We start from the raw sequence: 12192 nt of genomic DNA, 5'->3' as shown, positions 1-12192 counted from the left end.
AATATTTCAACCCTGAAGATAGATCAACAAGCTTTAACACAGACACATTCTGACTGGAGCTCTAGGTTTCTCATTTTAACCTGGAGTATAGTTGATTATTACCGTATTTATCGGCGTATAACACGCACTTTTTCTCCCTGAAAATAGGGGGCAAATGATGTGTGCGTGTTATACGCCGATAAAATGTAATGGTTTTTTTTTCTGAAATTTCCTCTTAAAATGAGCTGCGTGTTATACGCCGGTGCGTGTTATACGCCGATAAATACGGTATGTTCTGCTAGAGAAGTCTTTCTCCAGGTATTTGATTCCTCTCTCTCATTTGGAGTTATTTCTATTCAGGTTTTCATTTTGCCCACAGTTAAGAGTTGCGTGCTGTGGGATTCTCCACAGTTGACATGTGGATGCTTGCCATGCCAGAATGATCTAAAGGAATATTAGCACCACCTAATGTGGGCTGCCCATGCTTTTATGTCACCTGTAGTTTATATCGGATGCTTAGACTCACTATTCAATTATTATCGAGGAGTTTCAAACAAAGGATTATCATAGGATAAGGGTGTTTTCACCTGCCCTCTAATATATAAACCTTTCCTTTTGGTTTTAATGTAAAAAAAACATGGCTGCAATTGTCCTTTGACGTATCTAGGTGCAACTCCCTTTGTTAAAAGCTAGGGAATAAAAAATACTGCTCCTTTTTTACTCATCTCATATAATTTGCTCGTCACATTCATCTTATTTATACTGTGGAATTACTCATGAAGGGTGTATTGTGATCAGTTTCCCTTAGTCCCTAAAGGCACACATCTTCATATATTATGAATTAGGTCCTACAGCAGTGATATCAAGATCTATGTGCTGTAACTGGGTGGCACCAAATAAGTCAGAAACTGCTGCAATAAACACTTCTACACTCCTTCAAAATAAATACCTAGATTCGTTTCAATATTTTTAACGTGGGCTACATCAGTGAATAGAACCGTCTACTGCTTTTCTGACACTTTGTTCCTATTCGAAAACAAAATGCTCCATAATTCTTACTTTCATTGCATTTTCTAAGTATTCTAGACCGGGCGAGTTCACGCTCCCTCCAACTCTTTAACAAGTATATACTTTTTCTCTTCCTCGTCTGCAGACAAAAATAAGGTCCTGCATCTACCCTTCCTTGTTCACCGGGACCGGGCACGTTTCCAACCAGCACGTAAAATATATGAAGGAATACGGAAAAATACATTTCCAGACTAAAAAGCGTTCTTTATCGATTTACAGACCTTTGTGACCCAGGAGACAGGCCCGGGTCTCGTGAATGCTTTATGAAGTGTTAGAATAACTTAGGAAAGGTAAATGGAGTACTTTTAGTCTTATGGGTTTATATTATTTACCTCATAAACAGCGTATTTTTTCAAAGTATTAACTTGTGCTTTGTCTCCACAGCTGACTTTGGTATAAATAAGAAGCAAAGAAAAAAAACGAGAGCCATGTCGAAGTTGAAAATATTTAAATCGACAGGCAACCTCAGTTCGTGGTTATTTTTTTTTTTTTTATTTGAATCCAGTCTGCTGTAGTTTTGTCAAGTGCAATAGTATCTCTGGCGCAAGGAGTCAATCTTTATTTACATCCTACAATGATCTTAACTTTGGATAATTAAAAGAAAACATGACTTCTCAAAACATCCCCAAAAATCATGGACATCGATGCTATTTCAAGAAAAAACAGGAATGTTGTGCGCATCCTAGAGCAACATGCTCATTTTCCAATTTCTGGACCCATCCAGGAAGTCATGATTCTGATATGTTTACCAGGTACTTGAACGCATTTAGAAACAAGAAGCCACCGAAAGAGCTCTGCATGAGCATTGCCACTCAGTAGAAATGTCCATCCCTTCTAGTCCATTCCGTGCCCTTGTTGAATGATAAAGCTTGCCTCTTAGTTATTGGAGCGTGTCAGGTTATAGGGTTCACTGTGCAGCAGAATGCTTCTGATGTTGCTCCCCTATGGCTGTGAATTGTCTTTGGGTATCTCTAGTGCTGAAACCTTCACTTGCAACTGTGCATGTTGCTTGATCGGGACAATCAGCTTCTGGGGTACGGAGAAGCTTGAGGAGAACACCAAACAGTGCTGTTGCCCAGCTTATTCCTTAGAGTCCTATAAGTTTTGGGGTACAGGTAGGGTCTCGTACTTCAGCAGGAGGTCCTTGTCACAGATGCCAGCATCGATTGTGCTGCTACTGCGTTTGATTCTCTTACCTTGGAGTGCTGTGAAAGCATACAAATTTACAAGCAGACCATAATTGGAAAATGCAGTGGCCTTTCTTAAGTCAGTGAGAGTTGTCTCAGCAAGCAGAAGGCGTTTTCCTTTCCGTTCGGTTTCTCACTCCCTTCATCTACAAGACACTTGCAAAATACTTGTATTATATTTATCAATTTCAGCATAAATAGGTTACATGAAGAGATTTACGTGACCCAGAAGTTCGCCTTTTCCTTGAGCAAACTGATGGATCGGTTTGTGAGGGTCTCTGGGTCGTAGGCAAGCTTGTAGCCAAAGAGGTTCATTGCTGGTTCACATACATTTTGGACCACCTGGGCCAACTTGAAGGGGATATTGAATCGCCATTTCTCGAACTGTACTGAAGAGTTTTTCTGGGTAGAGTATATTCCGTTGCTATCTGGGGAGGCCTGGGTATTTTTGATGATCCAGTCTTCCACCTCTGGTGTGAGAGTGATGCCTGCAAAGTTGTACATCTCCTTAGCCTTTTGCAGTGGGTTCTTGGCAATGTCCTCATAGCGGATTAGCATATAGCGGCCCTGAAGCCAGGCTGGCTGTCTCAAGCCCAGTTCTGCAGACATTCGGATACTCTCACAGTTCCCTCTTAGCTTCTGAACCTCGTCCTCACGGATTGGTGCTGCCCCTTCCAGAGCCCACTTCTTCCACGTTTCATACTTGCCAGCAAAGGCGACCATACGAGAAGCAAGCACAGCTCTAGGGTCACGTACCAGCTGAATAATCCTCATGTCTAACCTTGGATCCTCCACCAGGGATCGTAAAAACTCTAGCTGTCGAATACGTACTGCCTTAACTGCCACATGTTCCTTGCGCATGCAAGATTCCATGGCCAATGTTATGTTCAATGGGCCACACCTGCGGTTTTTGCAGTGGTATTTTTCAAAGACCCTTTTCACAAATGGTGTGCACACTGGATCTTCACAGAGGGACTTACTAGAGGCTCGGCGGAACATGGAGGTGGTGATGTGATTCTCTGGTGAAGGTATAATGAAGTTTTCCAGAAGGTCAAGGTTACACAAGAGCAGTTGCTGCAGAACATCTCGATAGACGACTGCTGATCCAACAGCATTAGCCCCCCCAGTATCAAAAGACACTGTCCTTTCTATGTGCCACAGAGGTTCAAAGAGATAAAATATGTTGCCCTGCTGATTGAAGAACTCGCCTACAAATGAGGAGCCCGTACGTGTGGTAGCCATCAAAAGAATGTGTCTTCTGGGTCCCCTGGGAAGAGCCTTTGCAAATGGACGCCTGCCCCCAAACTGCAAAGTGACGTTTTCCAGACGTTGTCTCAACTGTGAAAAGGCCGAGTCCAGCTCATTAAGGGACTGAAGAGATCCATTTTCCATGTATATGAAGCTGGGGCTTGTGCCATTGGTATCCAGAAGGTTCTGTGACGTCTGCTTAAGAGCCAACTTGTCCGACACTCTGCAAATTTAAAGAGACGTACTATTAAAAGGAATTAATCAAATATATAATTATGTGATTAACACATCTATGCAGTATATTCAGTTTAGTTCAGCAAGCTTTAGTCGATTTTGCGTTAAATATCATAAAAGTGTACAAAACCAAACAAATTCATACATACGAAAATGCTGCAAACACTATAGTAAAACCCGATTAAATGAAATAGTCACGGAGGTATGAACAACTGATCAGATCAAAGGATAAGAACATGATAATAATACAGAATATACATTGCAATAACTTTTCCAGATAAAACCATCACATATACAAAATATAATACTTCCAGCTATCAGGATCCTATTAACAAAAATGCAGAACTCCCGCTAAAAACTGTGACACATAAAAATAAATATTACTTGATGATAAAAGTTGCACATACAAAAATGCAGGCCTAACCTGCCTAAAATTCATAGAAAACAAGAGAGGACTAAAAAGTCTATGTCGAAGAGAATTGAATCTCGGGCAGATGAGCACTGTAAGCATAGTATCACAGACTGAATAGCTGTCGCACACGCACCCTGGAAGATCTTAACTGCCGAACAGACTGCTTGGTTAGGGCAGAGGCCTCGAGCTCCTCTGGTACTCTGTGCGAGAAAGACTCCTTCAACCACACCAGATTTCTTTTTAACAGTGCAGTCTGCAGTCAGGGTCCAGAAAAAGCTCTGCTTTTCCAGCTCTTGAATACAGGTCTTAATACAGCGCAACCATGGAAAGTGTAGAATATCGTCCAGGCCCGTACAGTCTCTGATGAGGTGCCTGTTCAACATTAGCTCTTCCTTCACCCGTACCAATAGCCGGAGTAAAAGTAGGTGTAATCGTGTGAAATCCGAGAGATATTCCATTCCCAACTCCTCATGAACAATCATTGCAGGAGTACCTTGTGCAACACTTATAACACCTCTCACTTGCTGGCTAAAAACGATAAGGTCTGGTAGTCTTGGGACCAACCACCATAATATGAGGCTTTTTAAAATTGGTTGCTAAGTCCATACTATCCATAAAGTCAATAAAACGATCTAAAAGACACTGGAGACTCTTTCTGAACGTGCTATTAAAACGGTGTTATCGCATATAATAATGTGGGGAGTGGTCTTCCGCTCACCTTAGGGACAAAACACCCTGACTCACAAAAAACCTGTTCCAAACAATTGATATACAAAATAAAAAGGAAAGGAGCCAGGATGCAGCCTTGGAACATGCCTCTATTTAGTTTAAAGTGCTGCATGCTTTCAGCAGAGGGGCTGTACCTTACCGATGCTTAAAGGGCAGCAGAGATCCCTCAAAAGCACAAGAAAAGCCGAGTTGACCTCCATGGAACCCTATACAGTATGTCAAAACAGCATTGTAATAGAGTGCCCCATGGTTCAGAGTAGATAACTTACTCTGTTGACTTCATCTCTACCATGGTAGGAGCAGCAAAATGTTGCATAGACTATTTAAAATGAAGTTTACCAGATAATCTGTCATTTCCTAGAAGCACTTACCAAGGCTGCTTAAAAACTACCAACGTAATTATGATTAAGAATGTTTAGAAATGGATTTCCTTAGAATGAATCACGTATATTCAGACAAAACTATGAGAGAATTGGGCAAAACAGCCCTCTGCAAGATTGTCACAGAATCACAAATCATCCTCGCTACTTCGAATACAGAAGCCTCTGTTAAGGGGATCACTTGGCCACATTTTCACAGTACTCACTGAAATGTGAACATATCAAATTGTCTAGGTATACTGTCAAACTTATGATTTAGCCTTGTTCAAGCATTTAATTCAATCCAAACCCAACTTCTATGTGGTTGATTGGTCTGTTCTAAAGATTCTTCAAGGTGACATGCCGCACAATACAATGAACATAAATTATAAAATATCTATCTCAATTGTCATTGTTTAATTATTTGCAAATGATTTATTAGTTCTCTGTTTCGATTGAATGCATAAGTAATTTTGATATAGGAAAAGACTGCGTCAGAGTGCCATACCATAAATTATCAACGTATGGGGCAAAGGCTAAAATAAGTGAATTTTTACAGGAGAAACTGTCGGTTTCCCTTTTGTCTTAAAATAGATTCCATTTCGAGAAAAGTTATTTTAGAGTTATTTACTGTTTGAGTTTCCTCTATTTATTCCAAAATAGTAGTGTAATTTAAACTCATCAACATTTGGAGATCTCCAAATCTGGGGGTCATCTAGAGGAAACAGTCCGGTAATTGAATTGTCAACAACGTTGTCTCTTCACACTATTCAAATGTTCTATAAATTAGCAGGAAGGGTGACATAATATTGCACACTTACCATTTACTACAAGAAGAGACATGCAGTAACTGTACAATATGTATTGAAAAGTTATTTTTTTGCAGCGTCATGCCCCTGAAGTGCCCACTATAGCAGTTATGTATGAGGCTACCCCATTCATTTTGAATACTTAACAAAGTGTTTATGTGCAGTCGATAAGGGAACGTGCATGAAGGTAGGATGCATGCTCCTGTCATGTTGCTGCAAATGTGTAGCTGCTTGTAGGCACATACCATCTATCTACTGTCAAGACGGATGAGTAATTGGTTTCGAAATGTGGGTGAGCCTGGGTAGTGGGTCATATATATGGGAACAACCAGACCCTAAGCGTCAAAGGACAGAGTGGTTGTGAAGGCTCTTTATTCTTGCTGGAAGATATTTCCAGAGTTTTTTGGTCTGTATTTACAATGATAGACCACACATGTGAGACTTGTAATACTTAGAGATTGCTATCAGCAGACCAGTCTGGTTCCGGGGACTTTTTTAACATTACATGTGACGTTTGACTTTTACAAGGATGTCTAAGTATCATGGATAAAAGAGGTGATTCAGAGACCCTGGAACAAAACATGCTGTGAAGCAGGTAGTCAGTAAATAACTTGAACAATGAGATAATGAGATTGTGGACTGCTGAGGTGAAGAAGTCATTTAGTAGGTGAGTTCTACATCTGCCTCAGCCTATGAATAAGGTTGAGCGGGCCTCAAAGAAAAAGTCAGTTGGTACACAAGGTGGAAAAGGATGCATTTGATTGTAGCGTGGGGGAACACTCTTTAGATATATATGAACCAGGGATCAAGTGGTGTAGAAGGAAGATTTAGTCATTACTTTACCTGTGGTACCAGAGGAAGGCTGGCATTGATGACCACTACCAGTTTTCTCACTTTAGTGGAAGAGGATTGTGGTAGTCCAAGTGACAAAGGGAAGTGGGAACATTTCTGACCCTGTCTCCACATGTAAAGATCCCTGTTTTTAAGGAGGTGAATTTAATGTAGGTGCACAACAACTAGTGTTCTACTCTTTTTTGTCAAGGAACTAGGCTCCTGTATTCTAGATCTTTGATGCTAAGGTGTAATTTTTGGGTTATTTAGCAGAAAATCCATTAGCTATTATAAAAGAGAGTTGAAGGAGAGTTTCCTCTATGGTGTAGCATCAGACCTTAATAGAAGAGTGTTGAGGTGAAAGCTGATGATTTGGTGATGTAGACACCTCAGGTAATAGGGCGCTTCATTTTTACCATGCTGTAACTTAGAGAGGTACAATTGCATCTGTTGAGTGGCTGGCCGGACAAGTAGCTCGGAAACTCATTGGTGGAAGTTCAAAATTTCTTGGCTGGCTAAAAGAGAACCAGTTTGTTCCAGGATGCATTTGTCAGGCCAGTGCTAAGATCATCTAAGATGCATAGGCTGGCTTGGTAAATGCTGATATACACAGTGGTGTCAACAATGGTTTATGAGAAGTCTCGGTTGTGGGATGTGTGCCTGTGGATCAATATGGTGTTGAGTAGAGTGAAGGAGAAGGATTGCAGAAAAAAGTGAAGCTTTTGATGGCAATGGATTTACCCTCTGTAGCTGAGATGTCCTAGGGCTAATGGTCCATAAAGCAGTTAGGAAGATGACCGCTTCTCAGTCAGATTGTTTAGTATTCTTAGTATTTCTGTTGCTGGAATGAATTTGCTGGTCTGGTGGTATGCTCTCCAGCTGCATGAGAGCTGCCTTGTCACCAAACAAGATTTCTGTTATTAAGAGAAGACCAGGACTTCAGTTCATGATTAGGTCATTCATGCAAAACAGTTGCTAATTAAAGGGTGGTGAGGAGGTGTTAGTGCTAAGAACAGATAGGTGTGGGCTGAGAGGAACGAATGAGAGAGGCTAGACATCACTTGTGAAGAGACTGCTAAATCTAACAGGGTTGGAAGAATAGTGTGAGGGGGGAAAGCACTCTTGTGGTGTGGTTTAGAGAAGGAGAAAAGAGTACTGGATCGTGGGGAAAGTGTGGAGACATTGAAGGGGAGAGGATTGAGGAAGAGAAGGGGCTATGTTGGTATGGAGGGCATTGGTGCCATTGGAGGGTATGAAAAGGTGAGAACTGAAAAAGGGCAGTTGCTTTCTCTGGTATGGGGCATATGTGATGGAGTGAAGAGACATTTGAAGGCAGAAATGGAAAAGGTCTAGGTTCACAGTGATGGTGGTATGCTGTGTGATTATAATGAGAGGGTGGTAGATGGGGAAGGAGTCAAAAGAAAAATATAGCGAGGAGTGGTATGAGAGTTATCAGGAGGGAAGTAATAGAGAAAGTGAGGGGAAGGGAGAAGAGGAGCTGTGAAGGAGAGAAAAGGGAATGTTAAGGAGAGAATGGAAGGGAGGAGTGGGAAAGGGAGTGGGTGAGGAAAGGACAGTTAAAGAGTAATAGAAGGAAAAGTGGAGCTGGAGCAAGAAGAAGTGGAAAAATCATGGAATGATAGAAAGTGGAGTTGCGAGGCTGGGATATAATAGGTATGGAAATATATTTTGAGGTAAGTAAGCACATGTGAAAACACTGGGAGAAGAGATTCTTTAAGCTCAAAGTTACTTTATGGGATATTGAAGAGGCTATTGATAAGTTAGGAATGACAAGAGCAGGGCGCTTTGGTGAGAACCACCTGATCTTAGGGGTCAGTGTGTCCACCCAATAGCAGTAATCCTAAGAAAGACAATGGGTCTGATTTAGATCTTGGTGGAGGGGTTACTCCCTCGCAACGGTGATGGATAGCCCATCCACTGAAATCTAAATACCATTGTTTTCTATGGTATTTAGATTTCGGCAGGTGCGATATCTGTCACCATTTTAGAAGAGTAACACCTCTGCCGAAATCTAAATCAGGCCCAATTGTTTTTAGAAAGCTACACATAGTAAGAGCCTAGGGTCCATTTAGGGCTTAAGAGGTTTAGCACTAACAACAAGGCATGATTTTAAACCACCACAGAACTGAGGGTCCATTTACTGTAATTTATTGAAATACACCAGTTTATAAAACAAAAAGTATTGAGAATAATCTATAAGATACTATAAGTCTGTGGGTTTACACCGGACTGCCAAAGGTGCTACCCTGTAACAGACATAGGTTCTGAAATCCACCTGATATTAAGAGTACTCCACACAATATTAGGAATCTATTGGTCCATCTTTCAGAAACCACCAGATTATATGCCTATCCATCCACCTAGAAGTGACAAAGATGAAGCATTATTAAAGTCAAAGCTTCCAAAAATAATTAGGTATTAAAAGTCTGTGAGCCCATCCAGAAGCGGTGAAGGTGAAACCATGTGTAAGCCACAGCTTCTAAAAACCATCAGATATTGAGGATAGCCAAAAAGGAATTGGTACTTTATGAGTCCAACAAGGAGTGGAGAGGAGCCTTCTGGAAGACGTAGCTTTAAACAAAAAAATAAAAGGTATTAATGATAACTTCTAAGCATATTAAGAGATAATGGGTCCAACCAAGAGTGATGATGGTGGAAATCTATGAATGGTGCAGGCTCCAAACCCTCGAGGACATTAACATTCTATTGGTTCACTGATGAGTGGCGGAGGTGCAATACTTTTGAGTTTACAGAATCCAAAACCCACTAGTAATTAATAGCCTACAACTGGTGGCTTCGATAAGAAACAGTCCATTTGGAAACAATAGTGGTTGAACACTTTGAAGACATACATACAAAAATGATCAACAGTGTCAGATAAAAAGTATTACTAAGTAATGAGAGGAGGGGAGATGGTGTGAGAGAGCAGAGGTAGGTGATGGTGAAGGAAAGAAGGGCCAAGAGTCTAGCAACTGGCCCTTTTGGGACACAAAAATTCCAAACATAGAGGTTTCCACTAGAAGTTGTTCCTAACCACTGTGCCCTCGACCTAGATGCATTAGCTGGATGCCCTGAAAGGGGAAGATAATTTTGAGATCATGGTAGTAGGAAGCAGGCAGGAGAGCAATCACAATATAGTTGGGATTAGGAAGACTGGAGAAGCAGGGGGGGTTTCTGCTCTCCCTAAAGGAAGTCATGGATTGTGCACACAAAGACACAGCCAGGATGGCAGAGACTACTCCGTCTGTGCCCCTGAGTGTTCGCTTTTTAAATAGGCCTCTCAAAAAGCTCCTGAATGCTCAAACAGTGGTAGATGTAGTCTTTAACTGTACCCACTGTCGTGGAGGCCTGCAGTGAAACCCAGAGCAATGATCTGACATACTAAGCTCTATTCCCTGCTGTGAGCTCTCCTGTATGCGCCCTATTTAAGAGAGATGCCACGTGCCTTGGAATGAGTGCATTTAATTAGCAAATGTAGTGCACAGACCCAGCATGAGTTGGGTGCACTCAATGGGGATGTGCTGCAGGGCACACTGGGATTGGTGCAACCATTTTGCAAATCCGAACCTAAGCCTTTTGTCATTCTCATGCTGATTATGATAATGGTGAAGTGTGAGCATGCAGGTATTGATCAGGAAAATGCCTCTGCCCCCAACTGGACCATTGCGTTGCTGCCACATGTCCAAGAGATGACTGAACAACCTACCAGTGTAATGTAGGCAAGAAGTGTAGGTAATGAAAGTTAAAGGTGACCCTAAAATTGATCCATGTATTGTTGATGGCACGTTCATTAAGTAAACTATCCCTAGATATATTGGTCTAGTAGATGCTTGTGAATAGCATCTTAGGGCATTTGTTTATGTTGTATTAGAAGCATTTGTACAGCACATTTCTAACTTTTGTATGACCTCATAGCACTTCAGACGTGTTTAACACCATGATTATGGTATTTTTAGGAGCCTCTAATTTCGACAGGTAAGGAACCACACACTCTGGTTCAGTTGGCGGGAAGGCTGTTTTAAAATGTGGCTTGGTAAATCTGGAGTAATGCAAGGCACCGCAAGCCCCTGCCAAGTGTTCCTCTACCTGGCATGCGCATGACATGGGTGGAGCATGGGTGTTCCCACACACACACCTACAAATTCTGAGGTACTCCCAGATTTACCAGCACTGGCAAACCTGAGAATGTGTCAGAATTGTTCACCTTCCTACAAGAGGCAAACGAGAAATAATATCTTTATTTCTCCTTGCTGTTTCCTCTTTTTAAATGTGCTGCATTCTGCAGTACACTTAGACAGTGGAATACGCCTTTAATGATTGTGTTTGTGCAGAAAGATGTCCCTTCCTGCACAAAAACAATCCTGTCTTTAATGCAGGTGAGAGAGCGTAGCTTATATAATCTATATTAACATGAGATACTTATGAATTAATGTGTGATAATGCAGTTTAAGTAATTGTGTTGATGTATTTGTTTAAACATGCACCTGAAATGTGACCATGGGGAGTGGCTGCCAAATGTATCCGTGGACTAATAATGATGACTAAAATGTTTATAAATATTATATTGAATAAGGTTTATACTAATTATTAACGATTACGCAATTGAATTTGTGCTGAAATCCTTGTAGGCCTTAAGTTAGCATGAGCAGAAGCTTAGCTGCTTGGCTCTCATATTAAATGTATTTTTCCTATCTTGCAGTGTGCTGGCTCGCAAAAGGACATGACCTCTTGTTTTCTTCAAACTAGAAGCTGAAGTGTAACCATACTAGATCCGTTCTCACAAATTCTTCATTGCTTGTAGGGTGATAGTAAACAAAATGCAACAGTGTAGATTAATGTAATGTACAAGGTCATTCAAACCGGTAAAGACAATGGAGCTACTGACCAAAGATGTGCAAAGAATTACAGAAAGATGAAATCATACCGGACGTGCCACCTCTGAAGACATCTAACATGAAGACCAATGAGAGACTTGTAAAATAATATGGGTTGAAAGATTAATGACCTAATGTATTTTCTAATAGGTTAAAGATAGTGAGGTATAACCAATGTCCAATGAAATTTTAGGGGAATGTACAACGAAAAAGGAATAAAAACCCATGACACGGGGAGCCATTTAGAATTAGGTAGGGAATGGTATTGATTTTATCCAGAAACTTTGTCACTCTGTTTGGTGATTTGTTGGTTTACTTAAAACCATCCTCGCCCTTAGATTTGCCCATATTACACTTTACCTCCTTATGAGGGAAGTGCCCCATTTTGCCCCGGAGCTGAGTTCTGACTGATGGCGATTTGACTGATGTCCTAAAGACGAA

At 41.1% G+C, this 12192-nt stretch overlaps 1 protein-coding gene across 2 annotated transcripts in view; it reads right to left on the bottom strand.

Annotated features, from left to right (window-relative positions):
* Positions 1–201: 201 nt before the first annotated feature.
* CHST3 (carbohydrate sulfotransferase 3) overlaps positions 202–12192 on the bottom strand; it is a 348039-nt gene continuing 336048 nt past the window's right edge. The window contains exon 4 of one of the 2 annotated variants that reach the window (XM_069240558.1): positions 202–3705. In XM_069240558.1, coding sequence (XP_069096659.1) covers positions 2451–3705 — 1255 coding nt within the window. In that variant the 3' untranslated portion in view covers positions 202–2450. The remainder of the gene's footprint in view (positions 3706–12192) is intronic. The other variant, XM_069240559.1, reaches the window with a different exon arrangement.

This window comes from Pleurodeles waltl, chromosome 6 (genome assembly GCF_031143425.1).
Source record: "Pleurodeles waltl isolate 20211129_DDA chromosome 6, aPleWal1.hap1.20221129, whole genome shotgun sequence".
In the NCBI taxonomy this organism is placed as follows: domain Eukaryota; kingdom Metazoa; phylum Chordata; class Amphibia; order Caudata; family Salamandridae; genus Pleurodeles; species Pleurodeles waltl.
This window is presented reverse-complemented; position numbering and strand designations above follow the sequence as displayed.